The 21,263-nt window shown below is 41.5% G+C and overlaps 2 protein-coding genes across 2 annotated transcripts in view; both read left to right on the forward strand.

The window, feature by feature from the left end:
- The first annotated feature begins 958 nt into the window (after positions 1-958).
- Positions 959-6,134, forward strand: as3mt (arsenite methyltransferase). The gene is made up of 11 exons (XM_074688332.1): positions 959-1,157; positions 1,444-1,492; positions 2,302-2,429; positions 2,511-2,661; positions 2,942-3,078; positions 3,168-3,237; positions 3,355-3,436; positions 3,514-3,645; positions 4,239-4,378; positions 4,460-4,582; positions 5,527-6,134. The coding sequence occupies exons 1-11, from the start codon at positions 1,141-1,143 to the stop codon at positions 5,632-5,634; spliced, it is 1,137 nt and encodes a 378-aa protein (XP_074544433.1). The 5' UTR covers positions 959-1,140; the 3' UTR covers positions 5,635-6,134.
- Positions 6,135-6,977: 843 nt separating this feature from the next.
- cnnm2b (cyclin and CBS domain divalent metal cation transport mediator 2b) overlaps positions 6,978-21,263 on the forward strand; it is a 57,613-nt gene continuing 43,327 nt past the window's right edge. Inside the window, exon 1 of the mRNA XM_074688320.1 lies at positions 6,978-8,645. Coding sequence (XP_074544421.1) covers positions 7,148-8,645 — 1,498 coding nt within the window. The 5' untranslated portion in view covers positions 6,978-7,147. The remainder of the gene's footprint in view (positions 8,646-21,263) is intronic.

Raw genomic sequence — 21,263 nt, forward strand, 5'->3', positions numbered from 1 at the left:
TGACCTTTTTTGTGTGGTTTTATATTTGCACTTAAGAATTAGGCAACATTTTGTTTTGACTGTATTGACTTAATCAGAAACTGGATAAATTCATGTCCTTTGCAAGAGGATATGTTGAAATACAAAAAATGTGAGAAGAAAAGACAAGGTAAACTCCAGATTAAAATGAACTGCATTTAAGGTTTAAATGCAAAATAGTAAAATATTGGTACTAGGTCTTGTGGTGAACAGCTCTTAGGTTGAACAAATACTAATATTGGAGAGTAAAGTTGGTGGTAAAGGATGCGTCAGATTTAAGTGGTCCTGCAGTACTGATTCACAGGTTCTACCTAATACTTATTTGATACTAGACACAGTTTTTATAGTGGAGAAGCTAAATTGGCCAAAGCCTTCAAATGACCAAAGTTTTTTTCTATACAGATGGCAATTGATGACATTGACTATTCACTGTAGAGGACCAACGTAGACAAGACATTGAGAATCCCACATACATTGGCATAATGGTTAACAAGAGAATGGATCTAATTAGCCAAACATGTAAAAACAAAGATAAGTTTTACTTTTAAATCAGAGAGAAGGGGTATCACATGAAAGATTAGCAATATATAGAAATGCAGCACAATAAGAGAAAAACAAGCAAATACAGCTTAAGATAATGTGATAGTGAAGAGGCAGAAGAGAAACCTAATATGAAGTGCAAAGTTACTAGGCACAGATTTCCACAAAGGGCCTTTGACATTAAAGAAGTAGACTACACTTGGCAAACTTCATCAGGTAGCAGAAATGATGAAACCCCTTAACAATAATGAAGAAAATGGTGATGGAGAAAAGTAGATTATATCCATAGAAGTGCTGTTGGAAGTAGACAACGCAGGAAATATCCTCATAAAATGGTCCATCACGGACACTGTAGGAGTCGACTTATTCCAGGAGATGGCAGTAATGCGACATGAAATGTGTAAACAGCTGTTACACCTCAGAGGAGAAGAAGAATAAAACTGTCTCAGAGTCCAGATGGATCAGATACAGTTCAGATAACTGTTATTAAGGTTGTAATAAAGGGGGTTGTTGACCAGGAAGTCAGACAGGCACGGTTCACTTGGTGCTCGAAGCAAACAGCTGCAGACAACGTCGAAGGTGATGGCAGAAGAAAAGAGGTGAGAACCTCCTCCAAACATGCGCGTATTAGACTGAATTTTAGACGTGTTCGAGATTTCATCCAATAAATCAAGTGACTGCATTAAGTTGTTCCTCAGAAACGGTCACTACGCTATGCTCCTGGTAGCACTGTCTACGGTGACATCTTGTCGTTTTGTATTCATCAGGAATAACTTTTTTGCCGTTTGGTATAGCCAGCTTACAGTACAGTAATTGTAACTCATGCAGCTGAAGTGAAGGTGTATCACATGTACGTTTGATAATGTTTAAAATCTTTTCTTCCAGCACGTGCACCAAAGGATGCGATGGTGACGCCATTTACGGGGACGTCAAGGTGATACGTTAATATTTACTGCGTACATATCAGAGTCTCTGTTAGCTTAGCTAACACTTTAATAAAACCTCCTAAACAACTTAAACACATATTTATAGAATATGGCATTGTTATTGTAAAGAGGATTGTCGCTTTCCAGCTGGTACTGGACCAGATAGTGTGTAACGCGTACGGCCGTTTATTGACCAACTTTTCTTTATTTTCAACAGCCTCCAATAATTTCGTTTGATGATTGTCCATACAGCCATTTCGTCGTTCTAAAAATGCAAATAAATTAGGAAGGAGATAAGACAATAATGTGATTAAACATTGAATCCCATAGTGCAGTAGATAAAAAGGGGATCTAGCAGAGTTATAAAGGCCTGAGTTCTGTTTTTCTTATTTTTTTTTTGTCTTCCCTGACTGATTCATTCCAGCCACAGAAAGCTCCAACATCAGAGTTCCTATTAACGAGTTCATCCACTGATGTATAGGAAGCAAGTGAGAGGGGGCTCCCATCTTACTATAAGCATCTTTTAGTGATGCATGGTGTAAGCCACAGCAGTCTTTGGGTTTGGTTAAAATTCTGCCTGAAGTGATCATTCAAAAGCAATAAGTCCAGGTAAGCAAGTGATTTCTTTCAAAGGAACAGTGGGGGAACTATTGGTGTGCAGTCTGTGTGGTGTAACGGTGTTAACTAGGTTGGAGAATACAAGTTTGTTAAAGCATAACTTAGATTTTGTGATGAATGGTGTGTATTACTCAAGATGGCTTTGTAATGATGACTAACTGCCGTTTGATAATTTCTGTTCTTTGCCCAACAACTACAGGAATATTACGGAAAGTTGCTGAAGAAGTCCTCAGACCTGAAAACCAATGCCTGTGTATCTCCCGCCCAACCCATCCCAGCCTACATCCGCCAGGCTTTGAAGAAAGTACATCCTGAAGTTATAGCTAAGTATGTTACTATCTTCTCTGCTGCTTCATCTGTTCATCTACATGCTTTTTAACTTATACTTGTAAAATTATTGTCTCCCAGGTACTATGGCTGTGGTCTTGTGGTGCCAGAGTGCTTGGAGGGCTGCAAGATACTGGACCTGGGCAGTGGAAGTGGGAGGGACTGTTTCATGCTGAGTGATCTGGTTGGTGAGAAGGGTCATATCGTTGGCATCGACATGACAGATGGCCAGGTACTTAACATCAGGATAGCTATCATGAACTATCATGAACTTCCTTAGATGTGAACAAAAAGTAAACTTTCTTTCCTTTGGACAACAAGTTAGGTTCAGATATAACTTACAACAGACTTTCCTTTCTATAACTTCAGACAACCTATATTTCCAGTTTGTTTATATGGATGTTTTCACCAATTAGCAAGCATTATATGCAACTAGACATTAAAGTGACATCCCACCACATGAAATCTACTCCAAACAGGGACACTTGACTCAACCCTCTGTTCTCCTGTAGCTTGAAGTGGCTCGGTCGTATGTGGACTATCACACAAAAGAGTTTGGCTACAAGGCACCCAATGTCCGCTTCGTCCAGGGCTACATTGAGGCCTTAACAGAGGCTGGTCTGGAAAAGAACTCATTTGATATCATCATGTAAGAACATATTTTCTTTCTCCCTCTTTCTGTTGTACATCTCAGTGAAGTGCGATCAAAAGTGTGTTTATTTTGACTCCCCGCCATAGCTCCAATTGTGTGGTGAATCTCTCCCCAGACAAGAGGAAAGTGCTGGCAGAGGCTTACGATGTGCTCAAGGTAAACTGCCTCTGACTTGACCTGTAGTTGACCTCCACCTTAAATAAGAGCTCACAAACATGTCAGTAATACTTTCTGTCAGAAGAGTCAGTTTTAATCGTGATTGTTGACCTTCAGGATGGTGGTGAGCTGTACTTCAGTGATGTGTACAGCAGTGGAAGACTGACAGAGGAGATTAAAAATCACAAAGTCCTGTGGGGTATGTCACTAATGTTATAAAAGCACACAGACAGGTGCCAGAATTTGCCATGTGACTTTTGTATTTTATGTTGGCAGGTGAATGTTTGGGTGGAGCGCTCTGGTGGAAGGATCTCCTACAGTTAGCTGAAGAAGTAGGCTTCAGCACACCACGCCTTGTTACAGCCAGTGTCATCACAGTTGACAACAGGGAACTGCAGGATGTACTGGGTTTGTTACTTTGATTATAGAAATGTATTTTTTGGTTTCTTGTTTAGTACTGTTAGTTTTCTTACTTTTGTCTTTTTTTCTAAAACCATAAAGAAAATTGGTGGTCGTAAATGGCTAAAATTTGAAATCAACATAATCCCTGTTGCAACAACATGACCAACTAGTTTGAGACTGATATTTTAACTTTTCAACTTTTTTTTTCAGTTTTCAACCTTGAATTGCCAAGAAACTTCTCAAAAAGTGTTGCATAGTTTGAATAACATTTTTGTCTGGCTCCTACCTCACTTTTGTATTAACACGGTTGGTTATTTAGAAATGGGACATTTGCCCCTTTCTATTTTTTTTTTACCAACAGGCCCTTCAATATAGTTCTTTTAGCCTGAAGGGTTTGAAAAACTAAATCATCATTATCATTATTAATATATTAATTTGACTGGGGATTACTGGAGCATGCCTAAATGCTCTGTATGCTGGTGCAACATGATGGTCACTCATTATTTTAAACAGCTCATTATAGTAGAAAGCTGTATTACATTGGGCAAGTTAAAGCTGGTGTGTTTGTTAACTCTCTCTGAACTCTGTTGACATCACAGGTGACTACAAGTTTGTCTCTGCCACTTACCGCCTGTTCAAGGTCCCAAAAGGAAACCCAAAGTCCTGTCAGGTCATGTATAACGGGGACATTACAGGAGTGGAGAGCTGCTTTAAATTTGACTGTCATTACACATTCAAGGTGAATGTTCAACAAGAGAAGTTTAATGTCTCCTAGTTTGTGCACTACATAAAAATGACGTCATATGGGTGCATTTCACAGGCAGGTGAAGCGGTGGAGGTCGATGGGGAGCTGGCCACTATTCTGACCCATTCCAGGTTTAAGGAGGACTTTACTTTCAAGCCACCCGGAGACGCCTGTGGGCCCTGTGCAGTCAAACCTAAGGTCAGTGTCTTCACTAAATTCCTGGATGTAGAAATGTTTTGTTGTTTCTTGAGCACCAGAGGTCAGTATGTTTGTAGTGTTTGGTTCACATGTGTGACACACCCAGAGAGCCTCACTGTCTCACTGCGCACTGAGTCACACACACACATGTACACTCACTCACTCACACACACAAGCATGAGTGCAACAGGACGCATGCTGCAAGAGCTTATACACACACACACACACTGACATACCCACTCAAACATACATACGCACACATCCACACACAAGGTCAAGCAGCTGTCTTGGAGTCATAACCAGACTGTGGAGTCATGGTGGGGAACCTTGAACAGGAAGGAATGTTCTCTTCTCAGCTAACGGAATGCCATCTTATCAGCTCTCATGGTTGTTCTGTGCATGTAAACACACATTCACACATTAAACAGCTTTCAATTACAAACACAATCCTACCAAGAAGTTAAATTCTCCTCTGCAGTTTAGGAATTGCTACTTAATCTTCAAGCAAACAAATGAATTCAAATTCTCTGCATCTTATCAAATTTGTCCCATGAACTGACCTTTGGACTGAGGTGGAATCGTGTTCAAGACACTTGTCTCCAATCAACATGGCTGAATGGTGATAATAGTAATAAAAAAGCCTTTGGTCCTGGTCTTGGAAGCTGCTACTATGTAGTGCAGATTTAATGAACAACCAGTGTAAGATAAAAGGGGCACATGCGTTCACCTGAATTTTAAAGCTCAGTAAACATACATTTCTGCTGGTAGTGAATATCCCTCCATGGTGTTCATTGCAAGAAAAAAAAAACAATAAATATCCACCTTTCAAACTTAACCACATTCCTTCCAACCGACCAAAGCACTATGATTATGTTACTTTCAAACAGAACAAAGTTTGATAGGAGTCCTTTAATGATTTCTAACTTGTTGAAATTTCATCATAGGCTGACATTGTGGATCCTTTTGAGCTGGCCTCACAGCTGGAGAAACAGAGTCCAGGTTCAGCCACAGGGGGGTGCTGCAGCACAAAGTCTCCTTCCTGCTGCAAGTGATGTGGGAAGAGCACTGTGATATATAGCCCTGTGTCACGCAGAGAACAGTAATTCAAGTATACTGACTTAATTTTGCTTCATGCCTCGCTGTTTTGTTGTGTCTTGAAAAATCAAAATGTTTAAATGAAGATGAATTCAGAGACATGGGTCTCATTGATGTTATTTGCACACTACCCAGTAAATCACCTTCACTTTAAAAACAGAAGATTAAATATATGATAAAAAAAAAAAACCTTCTGGGCACAAATAAAACACAATGCTTGCTTTGTATTGAGACGAGATATGATTTACAGAAATGTACAACTTGTACCATATCTGATACAGTATTGTTTAATTTGAGACATTTTTTTTAATTTATGCACAGAAGTGTCCTTTAACGCACTTATCTTATTCACACCTTGATCAGACCTTTTACCAACTTTGCCTTAACAAAAAACTCCTCTTCTTGTTCTATGGATAATGTGAGCTATGCTACCACACTCTAATGCAATTAGTGTGTTAACTTGTTTTTGAAAATATATATGTTTAATCAGAAAAGTGTTCTGTTTTTATTGGCATATTTATCAAAGCATGTACAGACATCTCACAAGTCTGAGCAGAAGAGTGCAAGTGAACATCTAATATAAACTAGGACTTTAGTTTTTTTCTTATAGGTAAGTAGTCGTCAGTATTAAACTAATAACTGTTGCAGTGAGTGACAGCTGTGAAGTTACATCACCCTGTGTTGTTCAAAAGTATCTTTGAATCATGGGAAAGATTTTTATTTTTGTCTACAAATTAAAATGTTTTTTTTTCTCACGATTAACACTTATGACATCAGAAAATAACCTATCAGTTTATCAGGCCTCTGAAATCTACTTGGGTGAGAATTTACAGGAAGATACAAACTTTTTTTGAAAACACATTCAGCATGCCCTTGCCTTAATAGATTTATGATTTAAGAAATCACTTCAAAAATTTTGAAACGAGTTTTATCGTGATCTGGATCACTTTTGGAGCATTTGTATGCTCATATGCCCTTCAGTCATACGTGATGATTGTTTTATTGAAATGAAATGCAGGTTTTGTATTTAAAAGACAGTAAGAATCTTAATCTAAAACTGGCTCATGTAGTTTTAGAAGAAAGTTTTCTTTAGTGGTGTCAAACCCCTTACTCTTTTTGAGGATAAAATAAATGCCCTGAGAATTTGAAAAAGTCACGAGTAGAGTCCTGTCCGTCTGTTAACATGAGGTGCACTTGTTTTGGAATGTGATTCGCCAAGGAGGCTGCGGACGCCCCACCTCCTGGTCAGCGTCCCGCTCTGATTGGTCACCTCCGTCGCCTGTCTTGGGGACATCAAGGGAGGCACGAGTTGGCCCATAAGCCTGCGCTCGCGAGTCATCAGTGTCGGACACGTAGTGGGAACGAACAGGTCCCGATGCACAAGTCACGGCAACCCTCGGCGGAGATGAAGGCGGACTCCGACTGGCTCTGATTTTTAAAAGTCCTTTTCATTCAGGAGGTTGGTTGCCAATGGTTATCGATATGGCAGAGCCCTTATCCCAAGAACCCACCGCTGCAAAAATGGCGTCACTTAACCGGGTCCGAGCTTTGGCGATGATTTTCTTAACTGTCACTGGCTGTTGTGTCACCCCGACAAGTGGCAAGGAAGGGTCCGAGGAGACCGTCATCATAGGGCTGCGACTGGAGGACACGGACGACATTTCCTACATGGATAGGGGCTACCTGCGGGTGAGTGAACGCTCTCGGGTGAAATTAAGAGTTTACGGGCAGAACATCAACAACGAGACCTGGTCCAAAATTGCTTTTACGGAACATGACCGGAGCCGGACGGTGGGGAGCCTTGACAGCTCCTCGGGGGATAACCAGAGCCAAGAGGACTCCTCCAGCTTACATCCCTGCGGCATTAGGACTTCGGATATAATTATATTGCCTAATATCATTCTGAATCGAAAAACGTCTGGAATAGTGGAAATTGAGGTCAAACCTCTGCGAAAGACGGAGAGGAGTAAAGCGTATTACCTTTGCATCGCTACCGCGGCACCGGCCGTGGCTGCGATGCACGACCCGTGGACAGAGAGCACCTGGATCTACCACGACGGGGATGACACCAAAGTGATAGTGGTGGAGGAGAAAAAGTTTCTGCTGCCTTTCTGGCTCCAGGTTATCTTTATCTCCATGTTGTTATGCTTGTCGGGTATGTTCAGCGGGTTGAACCTGGGGCTCATGGCTCTGGACCCCATGGAGCTCCAGATAGTGCAGAACTGCGGCACGGAAAGGGAGAAAAATTACGCCAAAAAAATAGAGCCGGTCAGGAGCCAAGGGAATTACTTGCTTTGCTCTCTTCTGCTCGGGAACGTGCTGGTGAACACCACGCTGACTATTCTGCTGGATGATATCGCCGGGTCCGGGCTCATTGCAGTGGTCATGTCCACTATTGGAATAGTGATTTTTGGAGAAATTGTGCCACAGGCCATCTGCTCCAGACACGGTCTCGCTGTTGGTGCAAACACCATATTCCTCACAAAGTTCTTCATGCTGCTCACCTTCCCTGCGTCCTACCCGGTGAGCAAGCTGCTGGACTACCTTCTGGGACAGGAGATAGGAACTGTGTACAACCGGGAGAAGCTTCTGGAGATGCTGCGCGTCACGGACCCTTACAACGACCTGGTGAAGGAGGAGCTGAACATCATCCAGGGCGCACTGGAGCTCAGGACTAAGACTGTGGAAGATGTGATGACGCCGCTGAGAGATTGCTTCATGATCCCTGGAGATGCCACCCTCGACTTCAACACCATGTCTGAGATCATGAAGAGCGGCTACACGCGCATCCCGGTCTACGAGGGCGAGAGGTCCAACATTGTGGATCTGCTGTTTGTCAAGGACCTGGCGTTTGTTGACCCGGATGATTGCACCCCTCTCAAAACCATCACAAAGTTTTACAGCCACCCCTTGCATTTTGTGTTCAATGACACCAAGCTGGATGCAATGTTGGAGGAGTTTAAAAAAGGTGAGACAGCTCTTTAGAAACATATCTAATTGTTCTTTCTCTATCATTTCCCTCAATGTCAAATGAAAAGTGGAGAATATAAAGTGTCCTTTCTAGTTTAACCTCTGCTGACCTCCAGGTGACACGGGTCATGGCACATGCATGTTGACCTCGCACCTGCCCACCCTGCCCCCTGTGATGAGGCAGTTATGTAATAGTCTATCAGAGGCAGCAGGGGAAGCCTCAGCTCGTCCTTTTGTGCAGCCTGTCTCAAACCTCAAGGTCTGCGAGTGAATCCCAAACTTTTTCAACCAGATTTTTTAGGAATAGGAGGAGGAGGAGGAGGAATCTCAGATTTTTCAAGAAGTTCCAGGTGGTGATGGAAAAAGAGGAAAAGCATGGGGCTGTTTTGGTATTTGTTTTCCCAGCAGCCTCATCAGTACAGAGCTGCACTTGCCACAACCTGACTTCCTGCAAAGGGGAGGAGGAGGTCTCCTTATCTTCCTCCATCACTCCATTCAGTGTTAATGTTCACACACTTTTTTCTGTTCCTCTCCTCCTCTGTCTTACTTTCCTCCTCTTACCTTGCCCTCTCATTCACTCTTTCTCACTCTCTCCTCTCCCTCCCTCCCTCTGACTTGTGAATGCATTAGGGGACATGTGGGAATGGTGCAACGGCAGTACTGAGGTTATCAGGTGGGGGCATCTTGTTTGAGAACCTGCTTAAATCCCTCTCTACGTCTCTATTGCTTGCCTCTGAATGATGGTGGCGATAACTCCTTTTGTCCAGCCCTGGAATGCAGTCGTGTGGATAATGAATAACAGCCTCTAAAACCCTCAAGCCCCTCATGTGTTTTGTGTGTGTGAGTGTGTGTGTTCATGCGCATGGTGTTTGTGAAAGATATTTACCTCACCCACGGTTTACCTGATGTTTTGCATAGCCATCCCCCTCTCTGTTGTTTTTGTGTTTGGTTCAGTTCTTCCTGGCAGTGTGTGGACGTTTGGTACCACTTGGTTCCTTCTTGAAGCTCAGACATGCAGCGATGTGAGTAACCTGCGGATGAGTGCTCACACCTGTCACCACTTGATGGATGGATGCATTAAAAGTGGAAGAATGTTGCTGATGCATTGCGTGCGGGCGAATGGGAATATTCACTTTGCTTTAAGAGGATTAAACGGGTGTAAAAACAGAACAAACCATTCAGCTCCATTACCAGAAATTAGGTTTAGTTCTCCATGCCAAATTAGCATTACATAATATACTAGCTGTGGGGGCATGTTTGTTTGTTTTCATCACACTCCATTATTTACAGAAATGCTCTTGCAGCAGCAAACATCATTTCCTCCTGATTTCCATTTGTTTCTCTTTAAACCCTGAGTGAGTGTGTGTTTCACAGCAGCGCCGTGACATCTTCAACACTATGACAGCGCAGGCACTTATACCAAGTCTGACCTTCCTGTATCACTCACGTTATTTAATATGCTCGCCACAGGAGACTGAGAACATCAGATGACTGGATGGAATGATCTTTTTTGGCCCATCAGCCTGAGTGTAAGGGATGAAGTTAAAATGAAACATGAGAGGCAAGTGTCAGGAGTTTCAGGACACAGTTTAGCTTTCTTTAACAATATGTGTTCTTCTGTCCTGGTGCGGGTCAGTCACTGACCGTCACTGACTTTCTCAACGAATTCATTGTTTTTTTACAGACGTGTGATGTGATGGAGTCTGACTGTTATGAAAGATTGTAGATTCTGGACACATTGCTGTCTCTACTGTTGGACCACTGTCAGGCAGCTCTGTATGAATGCAGGATAGCGTTCTGACATCCATGAATCTATTGCTTCCAATCAACAGGTAGTGAGGGACGGCGTCCCCTCGCTTTCACTCAGTTTTTGTGTGTTATGATGTTGTGACTGTAAATGATGACACCACAGACTCTCAGAGTTGCCCTTTGCCACCAAGAGACTCCATCAATCTAGGTTATGTGTTTTTTTTGTTAAAGTTATATTTTGGGCTTCTACACCTTAATATGTAGATGATCGGACATTGGGCAGAGCAGGAAACCAGGGGGGAGAATGGGGGAATGACCGTTAAAGGGGACACATCATGCTGATCCCTGATTTAATACTTACAAATAATATAATGAATTTGAAAACAAGACCTTTCACCCCCTGAATTTAAAAAAAATGAGACATTGTATTTTTTCTGATATCTTAGAACGAGATTTGATGCCTCTGAAAATCGGTCATTGCCAGTTGGCCGCGAGATTTCGACCTTCGTGACGACACGAGGATCCTTTCTTTTTATTGGAGTGATCTGATAAAGCAGCTCCTCCTCTGTGAAGTCAGTTAGTCACACAACCGTCACTGAGGGATACACCCACCAAGAGCCGAGTATAAATACAGCTCCCTACCAGCTCTGGCTAACTTGACTGAGTGCTGGATGCAGGGACTCTGCTCTGCTGAGCAGCTCGGCTTTACATGGTGAATTAGCAGTTAAAACGCTGTAGTTTTAGCAGACATCGTAATACTTGTGAGACTGTGATATTTGCATGCTTGTTCTGATATGCACTGTGAACCTGGACCACAATAATGCTGTGATAATAACATAGTGACGAACTGACGGTAGAGGCGATCTTTAGACTGCACTTTCAGCATGATGGATAAAACAGACAGAGAAAAGTGAAGGAGCAGGATGGAGCCCTGTTATAGAAATAGTTTATTGGTGAAGTCTGCCTTTATTTCCACGTATAAACTCTACATGTTACAGTACTGGTTTGACTCACCACACTGAAGCGTCCTGAGATGATCTGTGTCGAGTTGGATTTTCTTCCTCCTGAGCTGCAGAACCGTCTGGGTCTGACTCGGGGTCCAATACAAAAGGACGTATCCTACACTCTGCCATTTTATTAGTGCTATCTATGCCTTATGGTGAAGTTTTGGCAAACAGCAAACTCGCTCGGTCTGCTCCATTCAATGTGGCGATTTTGTAAATACTGCCATGCTGCAAAAACCGCCCCCTGGCTCTACCTTCTCCACCCCTCTGATAGAACTGACCAATCAGAGCACAAAGGGCTGTGACGTTGTGAGGTTATTGGAGGTCATTCTCGAAACGGAGCGTTTCAACGAGATCTTCAGAATGGCCTAAAATGAGGAAATTGAGAACGCTATTGTAGGGCGATGAAGGAACTAAATGAATTGAACTGAGGGCAGAAATGCTTTACAGGCATCCTAGTCTGGCAGAGTGAAAAGGAGAAACAAGCATGATATGTCCCCTTTAAATGGACACGCATCTTAACCACATAGCCCAGCCTGCATGAAGGTTGTGTTGTATGTGGATGATTCTTACTACTACTTTACAAACTATTAAAGCGCTGAGCACTATTTAGTATTTAATACTGCCTCTCTGTGAATGATGTGATTTTTATGTATTTCTTCATTCAAAAAACTTCAACCTCAGCCTTAAATCAAAGTTATAAATGACTTTCTAATCCAATCACAAGACTTAAATCTACCGTAGCACCTCTTCATCATCCAAATATTAGACTGATACACAACATGCTTTGTTACGCTCCATGCTAGTGGATGTGGAGTGGTGTTTTTCTGTGCAGTGCACACCAGTCAAAATAGTTTTGGGACACTCCTGTCTTTATCACACTTGTTTTGGTTTGTGTGTGTATGTGTGCCTTTGCTGTCCTTGCTAAAGTGCTCTGGTGCATCATGTGAGCTCTCTTTCCAGCTAATTCCTTGACAATATTTATTAAAAAAAAAACTTCCCATCAAAATAACACAGTTAAATCATCAATGATTGTATTTTGTGTACATAGTTTTGTTACATCACAACATCAAAACTTTCTCTCATGATATTTTGTTATGTATATTTCCAGGTTACTTACGTTTAACACTGCCAAAACAATTGGTGATTATGTTCTGAGCCGTTTCATGTAAAACCTTGAGGCAGAGTATCATGATCCTCAAAGTATCGTTGAGTTACAGCTCAAATACTTCAGAGAGTGTTAACAGCTTCAATTGTGGCTTCAAGCGTTTCTGTTTACTGACGTTTCTGAATCTGTTTTGATGCTTACATTATATTTACTTCATCATAAAGGTCTATTCCTGTGGACTGGTGGCTGCTGGCCCTGTGCCAGAGGGAATTCACCGTCAGCCTCTCATTGACGCCATAAGCAACAATTGTAGTGGAGAGCTGCAGGTCAAAGTTTGCCGTCAATCTGGCTCTGTGTGCAGTGCACACTCAGTTCAATGTGCTTTGTAAAGTAAGTCACTGTTAATTAATTTGATGCAGCTTGCCGAGCTGCGAGGACGTCTGAGGTCTGTTGCAAAGATGGAAAAAAAAACGCTCACATCAGAGACTGTGCTGCTATATTTTGTTATATTATGGCAAGTTTTTGCAGTTTTTGTTCTGCTGGAGATTTGTCACAAATGTACAATTTTTAGTTTCTGTTGTAGAAAATGAAACCCCAGCACATACGCGTGCACAGCCTCGTGTTTCACTCACCTCGGCCTGGGCTGCCCAGGTCAAAGGTTACTGTCAGATTCATGCCGGAGCTGTTTAATTTGGGCTGACACGCCTCTGGAAACTTCTGACCCCTTCATTAATTGCTCTCAGTCTGCGATTGCAACAATTACTGTCATCCAGGGGCTGCCTGTCAAGCTGCAGGTTTCCCAGTTAATGAGTGGGTCAGTGTGTGCCATTTGGGACTAAACCAAGTAGTTGAGTCAGAAACAGGGATTTAGCTGCCTCTCTGACTTTGAGCTATGTGCTTTATTCCTGAAAGTGAAAGTTATTTACTCACTCACATGTGGTGTAACCAGCCCTGTGAGAGGAGGATGTTTGGAGAGCTCGTTTCAGGTTATGCACGGCTATTCTTCCCCGGCACTCTCACCTCTGCCCCTGGGGAAGGCAGGACACCTGTCTGACTTGAATATGAGAGTCCAGTGGGGACCTGGGACTGGACGAGGCACAAAGAAGGAAGTCTTTTCCCTGGTTGTCTTCCTGCCTCACCAACAAACAGACACACACACACACACACATTTGGCAAAAATAGAAGACCTGTCATTGAGTCAGAGGTAGAGGAGCAAAATTTCAGGCTCAATTTAAGTTCAGCTGGAGTTTCAGATCAGTGAGTGTGTATGTTTCACTGTTAGAGAGTTAGATCCTCAGCGTATGGAGTCTACATGAGGCCTGGCACGTCTTGAACTAGTTCCCTGATTGCTGCAATATAGGCCAATCTATGCTTAATTCAGATTCAACAGCCTTCACGGTCTCTTCGCTCAGCACTTTGTCTTAAAGCAAAACAGTTTTTCCCCTCTGTTGGCCTTCTCTGGTTTACTGACAGGCGTTTTCTGCCTGCTTCTCATGCTTTTACTCTGTAAGGTTCTTTGTGTGAAGTGCATCATAGCAAATGTCCACACACACACACACACACACACAAAGTGTGAGTGAGTGTGTGTGTTTGCTTGGTAACCCTTGGTGCTAATGCTGCAGAGACTGTTGGGATTAAATGGCATGATGTTGGTAAGAACACTTAATGTTTCCTGATGAGGGACACCCCTTTAAACTCAGCAGGACTTGTCCTGCCAGCGGCTCGCTTTCTCAGAAATAATTACCCCAAATCGACGGTTGTCTGCACTTTGCCAGACTTATATGTGACGGCATTAGCGTTAGATTTGTTTCTCATATGGAATTTAATTCTCACACAAAGTAATTCGCTGCATGTGGTGAGCACAGTATGACAGACAGCGCAGCATTAAGTCCTCTCACTGCTGTCAATTAAGAAAGTTTCATTCAACAGTAACAAACTTAACTCTTGAAAAAAAATCAGTGTTTTCAGCAGCAACGAGCTTGACAACAAAAACATATTTGGAAATTTTCCTTGAATATCATTTAACTTTGTGCTTTCACAAACATTGCGACTCTTTTCTTTTTTAAAGAGAAAGCAACACTTCTGTTTTAGAAACCTGTTGAATGGTAACTCTTCAACTATTGTATCTTTGACTCTGCATTCATCAAAATGAAAGCTTTCATGCACGTTTTAGCTCATTAGATCTGCAGAGACTTGAACATATCTGGCAGTAGTGCAGGTGATCCATCACTGTTCAGGTTTCATTCTCCGTACTCTTTGGATTTTACCACCTGGCATCATGGAAGCAGCTGCAAACAACATAAAGTTATTATTATCCTTTTCAAGTAAATGAGAAACTGTTACTAAGACAATCTACGACAACAATCTGAGTGTGAGTGAGATTAATGTTTTCTTATAGTAGGGCTTGTAATCAATTCTAATTTAGGAACATTTACAATAAAACACATCGAAAAAGACTTCAATTAACAATAGAAGTGACCGTAACATAATATAATGAGTAATGCCTCTTTCCTCAGGGTGAATACATGCAGAGCTTTGTAGGCCCTTTTATGTTGCATTTAGATAAAGCTAACGCTAGCTGTTGGCTCATAGCTATTATACAGAAGCAAACAGGTCAGTGTGAAACCAAGAAATCCAACCTGTACATTTTTCACCCGTTATATCCCGACAAAGATCACTTATCCCACACATTTTCTCAGTTTGTACAGGCTCAGCCAACATTCAGATTCTTCCGTTTGTCTTTTTTCTCTTCTCTTGTCTCCATTAGCTAAATGTTCTTTGTTTGGCATGCAGTGATTGTGGAATAAAGATAACAAAAACATTGATCTCAAAGAATCAAAAGAGTTCTTTAAATCAGGAGTTCATTGATACTGGATAGAGGAGATTTCTCTTGGCAGATGACTTTTTCATGCTACTCATAATCCTTTGATTCACAATTAAAACGTTATGTATTGTAAAAGCAGCTTTAGACTGTTGAGTCAAGGGTTCTGAATCAGTATCAACAAAATCAGAGAGAATGAGGTTTGACACTTGTAGTTGTGGTTGGGTAACGCTGATGGTTCAGAGTTGTACTGAGGTCTTGTCCACCCTGCCAGGATTCTGTTTCACATCAACACCAGCTAACCATACATTTTACAACTTAATGTTAAGCTACAAACTAAGATAAACATAAATTCACATTAATTAGTCTGTCATTGCCTTATGTTAGAGATGCTCTCATGGCAACAGTATTCTAATCAGTCTATTAACGGGTCAAATTAAAATTAAACTCCATAGTTTTATTCTCACTTAAGTGTTTGTGACATTGACTTTTCTTTTTTTGAAGAAAAAAATGGCAGCACCTGAATACAGTCCTCTTTTTTTATCTTCTTCTGTTTGCATTTTCTTCTAACTCGCACAATAAAACAGTCAGAGCTTGTACTGTAATGCTGTTTCTGGTTGCTCGGAGTCTATTTCCTTTAACATCTCTCTGGCTGAGTTCCCCTGGCTGTTATCTGTACTGTTTTCTTGTCTTCTTTACTTCTTTTCAGCCAGGATCTACCATGCTGAAGTTTTGAGTTCTACAAGTAAATTCAGAGTTATACTAATAACGGCCTGCATGTTGTTCACTGTCGCTGTTAGAAGGTTTTTTGTCAGACTGTCAACAAGTAGAAGTGAAATTATAAACGGTAAAGATGTGATATAAGTCTTTCTGGAATTGGCATGGGGTTTGGACCAATCAGAATCATTTATGCGGACGTCTTTGTTTTCTAGAGTGTCCAGGATCCTTAGCTAAACAAATTTCTTATGGAAGGGACATATCTCAGAGGACACCAGTTTTAATTTCTGAAGGCAAAGACACAAAGAATCAAATGAGGTGATGAACTTGTTTCAAATTTTGGGTTGTTGATAGGCCTGTCACGATAATCAATAAATCAATTGACCGAACGATAAATAAAAAATGTCCTCGGTAAGTTTGCCAGCTTCGATAAACTGACACGTGCATGCATGTTTGTTTTCCTCCTCTCTTTCGACCAAAGAGGCTGAATAAGAAGATGGCTCACTACGTCTATCTTTCCTAACAACGGGGTGCATAGGTTCTATAGCGGATTTAGCAGATTGATTGCGGAGCGAGCATCTGTCAAAAATGCGATCTTTGGAGTGAAGACGGAGATGCTCGCACGTACACACGGAGAGAGCTGAAGCGAGCGTCCTGAGGGGTAAGGAGGAAACACACGCTAATATGAGTGATGGCACGAAAGATACGGTTCTTAAGCCGCCTGCCACAGTCCCAGTGTGGGAATATTTGTTTTTTTATCAGAATGAACAAAGTGTGAGCTCATGAACACCAACAAGCTCATATTTTGCATTTGTTTGAAAATAGTGGCGATGAAGAAGAAGAAGAAGAAGGGGAGGTGCAGCGGAGCCTTGTTCTTTGACAATCCGCTCTTACTGGGGGTTTTGGTCTGCAAAGTAAATAGAAATAAAAGCGCCAAATGGTGGGCGCTCAAAGACAGATACATTGCCAAAGAAATGCAGCCCTTCAACACGGTTGAAAGCCAGAAATGTTAAAAATGTTTAACAGACAGTACGGATTGACTGGGAAAAAGTACATGTTACAAACAATTCAGGAACTGTATAAACTCCCTTTTATTTAGGCTGTAGTTTTTATTGTTGTTGGGGGGTTTTTTTGGAGTTTTGTTTTTTCTTTAGAGACAGGGTCTATATTTTATTGTTTTTGATTAGTATTAATTATTTCATTGACATGTATTTTTTTTCTAAAAGAGAGTCCATTTCATTTTCATTGTATTTTTTTCTCTGTCTTGTTTGTTAAACTTATTACATTTTTTGGTTCATTTTATTTTATTTAAAAGATCCTGACCTTTTAATTACAGTTAAATACTCTTAAGAAATTTAAGTTTCTTGCTTTTGATATGATGTACTCACATTATTATCCCATTTATCATAATTACATCAATGAAAAAATGGGAAAAAAATCAAAATAATATTGACAATAATATCGTTTATCGGCAATAATATTTTGGAAAATTATCGTCTAGCAAAATTTGTTATCATGACAGGCCTAGTTGTTGATTTTATTTTCAGAATGGGTGATTACATGGTGGATGTTGGAATTACCATGTAGTCTGTAGTATGCTCTTAAGTTTGTAGTGTTAAGGACAGACTTTTAAAATGGCCTAGATTCTTCAGATTCTGGTTCAACATGTAGTGTAGCTTTTAAGACCTGATTAGTACGACTGTTGCAGAGTATGAATCCGGGTGCAGTGCATTCCCAAAGCCCGTCTGATCTGGCATTATGACTTTTCTTTACATCTGTTCCCCTCTGTGCACCTCATACTACGTCTTCACAATGAAAACAACAGTGCAGCCTGTCTGCAGGACTCTGGATGTACTGTTCTGAACCCTGAGGTTAAAGGTCAGGATGTTTGTGTTGTGTGTTTGAGTCTATAGAAAGGTTATTCTCTCATTTGAAACATCCCTTCAGCTCCTGCTTTTGTTGTTCTCAAACAAATGTGTCAGTGTAAGCTCGCTTTATTAAGCAATAGTTGGAAAATGCTTTGGCCTCCAAATTTGCCCCACTTGGCAAAGTTGTGTGTAGCTAACAAAAGGTGCAATAGAGAATGAAAGGTGCTACTGTCTAATGCAATTACAACATGGCTCCCTATGCCTTTGAGATGACTTGTTAGAAAACTTGACTTTAAGAAGCTGATTGTGTGAATTTCTTTAATGCTAAACTTTTGATCTAAACCTCTGTGACCTGCCTTCCTCTCCTCTGAGCGCCAAACTTCTGTGATGTATCAAAAGACTTATTATAGTTGGATAAATGTGCCTCCTGAATACTGAGAGGTCTGAATTGGCTCTGTGTTGTATAAAAGATGATAGGAGGATAAATCTGTAACACTCACTCTAATGGCTAGATTCTACAGGGAAATCATTTTCCAGCATTGTTTGTCTCAAGTCATAAAAACATCTTCACCTCCTGTAGGTGATACTTCATTTCTGATCAGTGCTGCTCCAGTAGGAATGTTTGGGTAGTTTTTTTGTTGTGGATGTTGTTAAGGAGCTGAGTCTACTTCCAGCACATGTTGCCAGGGATCTGTAGTCATGCACTACTGAGGAAAATGTCTTATTACACAATCAAGAACTCAAGCGCGCTCCTTTCATAAGCCGTTTCCCAAAACAGAGATCACTCTCTCACTTGTGCGTTGTTTGTTTGAAAAGGAGTGTTGACGTGTTATTCTGGCTCACGACTTGCTGGAGAGGAGGAGAGCTTTACTATAACAGCTGGCTAACACTCAGATATGCAGCGGATGCTTTTGTTTCTTAACCTGTCAGTGCCTCATCAGTGACAGGGAAGCTGGGGAGAGTTTTAACCTCATAGTAGGGCTGAGCGGTTAATGAAGAATAATCAAAGGCAACATTTAGAGCTTGTGACGGTCGTAAAACTTCCTTTTCGATTTTTTCAATACCCCCCTCCCCAATAATTCTGTCCCTTGCATATACACATCACTTAAAATACACAAGGGGCAACCAGGTGTCGCAACGTGTGAAGGCTGCCAGAAAACCAGCTGAAGAAAGTTGTTTTCTGCACTAACACCAAAGTATTAAAATTATTCATTTTGCTTGCACAAAATACAAGTTTATTTTCTCCATTTAAAAAAAAAAAAAAAATTTATTACCAAAACATTTTTCGTTAAAGCTGATATGTGTTTTTAATGACATTGTTTTGATAAATAGCCCTTAGAAGGTTCAATTAATCGTAATTTTGATTTTTCAATAGTTTCCCAGCCCAACCTCATAGTGAGTTCAAAAGTGTTTAAAAGATCCATTCATCCATCCATTTTCTGAACTGCTTATCCTGTTCAGGGTCGTGAGTGGCTGGAGCCTATCCCAGCTGTCATTGGGCCAGAGGTGGGGTACACCCTGGACTGGTCACCAGCCAATCGCAGGGCTGACATGTATAGACAGACAACCATTCACTCACACACTCACAGCTAGCGACAATTTAGAGTGACCAATTAGCCGAGGTGGGAAACCAGTGACCTTCTTGGTGTAAGACTGCAGCGCTAACTGTTGCGCCACCGTGCAGCTGTTTAAAAGATTCAGTGTAATAAAATTTTAGAAAGTGCCCTTGATTTGACCATCAGATTACTTGTTAGTAAACCCGACATTCAAACAAGGCTCCTCCCCCTTGGCTCAGTGCCAGCTGCAGCACACACCCACAGTTTCTGACCATGACTAAGTGAACCCATACACTTGCCCAGCAACCACCTGTAGCATTGCATTTCTCCATGGGAGAGAATGGAGAGCCGCGCACCTGTCTTAGCATGTTAGCAAGAGCTAATCACAAGGATTTGACACGTACCTGCTCAGTAGAGAGCCAACTTGCGGCGCTTTTTGTCCTGAGCTGCACTCCAAGTGCTCAAAAGCGAGTGAAAGTCAAAACAAGCTTCACCCTTGTTTAGAAAAAAGCTTTATCTGTTTCACGTTTTGTTTCACTTTGGTTGTTTTTCTTGCTCCGTGCTTTGTCCACTTTCATGGCCATTGCCACTTGGGATAGCTTCTTCTACTTGCTAATAAACACTTGCGCACTGGATGCGCTGTGATTGGCTGAGGTAACCACGCTTACACTTTGCCCAGAAACGTTCTATACAACCAAAACATCAACATACAAGCTGAGGAGATGGTTCAAGGTAGATACAGACACTGACACACATGCATAGAGGCCCAAAAGTGACGTCTGAGCGGAATTATTCCTGTAAAAGTTGACGTTTTTATCTTTAAGGAAAATCCTGCAAACCCCACCTTTAATGGTCACAACTTCTGCTTGAGACCTCTGACTCACTAATTGGTCTTTTTCTGACATTTTTTTTGCCAAATGTGTACTGGTGTTTATGTGATCATGTGAAAAAGGTGCATACACCATGGTAAGGAGATAATTATGCTAACTAAATATTAAGAGAGAGACCAGAGAACTGTGTGTGTGTGAGCTGGACTCTGTCAATCCAAAACTTTTCAAAGATGAACGTTTGACACTCTGCAAAAGAGCTTCTCTAGCAAACAGTTTTTTAGATTTCTATTCAGATGTCTTTCTCCATCTCTGATTGTGCCGTCAGTTCAAAGCCATATCCCATCCATCTCTGCTTAGGAGAAAACATCACCCACATGTTTGTTTTGACTACGGTTATCTCTTCCAGATTTTATCACAGTCATTTTCTCGTTCAGCTTATGAAATGGGGGGAAATTGCTGCTATTAGTGTTGCCGTATGATAATACGGAGGAAGAGGAGAATAATGATGGTTTTCTGCAGTGATCTTTATGTCTTACATCAGTGGAGGAGAAACTGTACAGATGACTTCCCATGGGTAACAGGTTTGATAGGAAAGGTGAGGTCTGTTTTCCCCACATCCTGTCACACCAGGTCAGATATTGAGCTCTGGAGGTGCAGAGAACGAGGTGCAAGGTCATCAAAAGTCATTTATTAGCTTCTGTTCACCATCTCTCATATGCAGTAAAGCTGCTGTGAGCTGCTATACTGCGAGTACCTGCCCATATTTCATCGTCTTATAAAGACCAACACTGCCTCACTCTCACTCTTTGTTTTGTTGTGTGTCATACATACATGTTCACATATCTGATATCTGTGCTTGCTGTCTAACTTTGACAGAGCTGAGGGGAAACTAAGGCCCATTCAGGCTGTTCCTCAGAGAGGGACAGAAAGCCCTCCAGCTTGGTCAGCCCAGTAACCAGGCTC

This window comes from Halichoeres trimaculatus, unplaced genomic scaffold, assembly GCF_033239565.1.
Source record: "Halichoeres trimaculatus isolate MK-OKI-2021-1 unplaced genomic scaffold, fHalTri1.1 fHalTri1_scaffold_2, whole genome shotgun sequence".
NCBI lineage: Eukaryota > Metazoa > Chordata > Actinopteri > Labriformes > Labridae > Halichoeres > Halichoeres trimaculatus.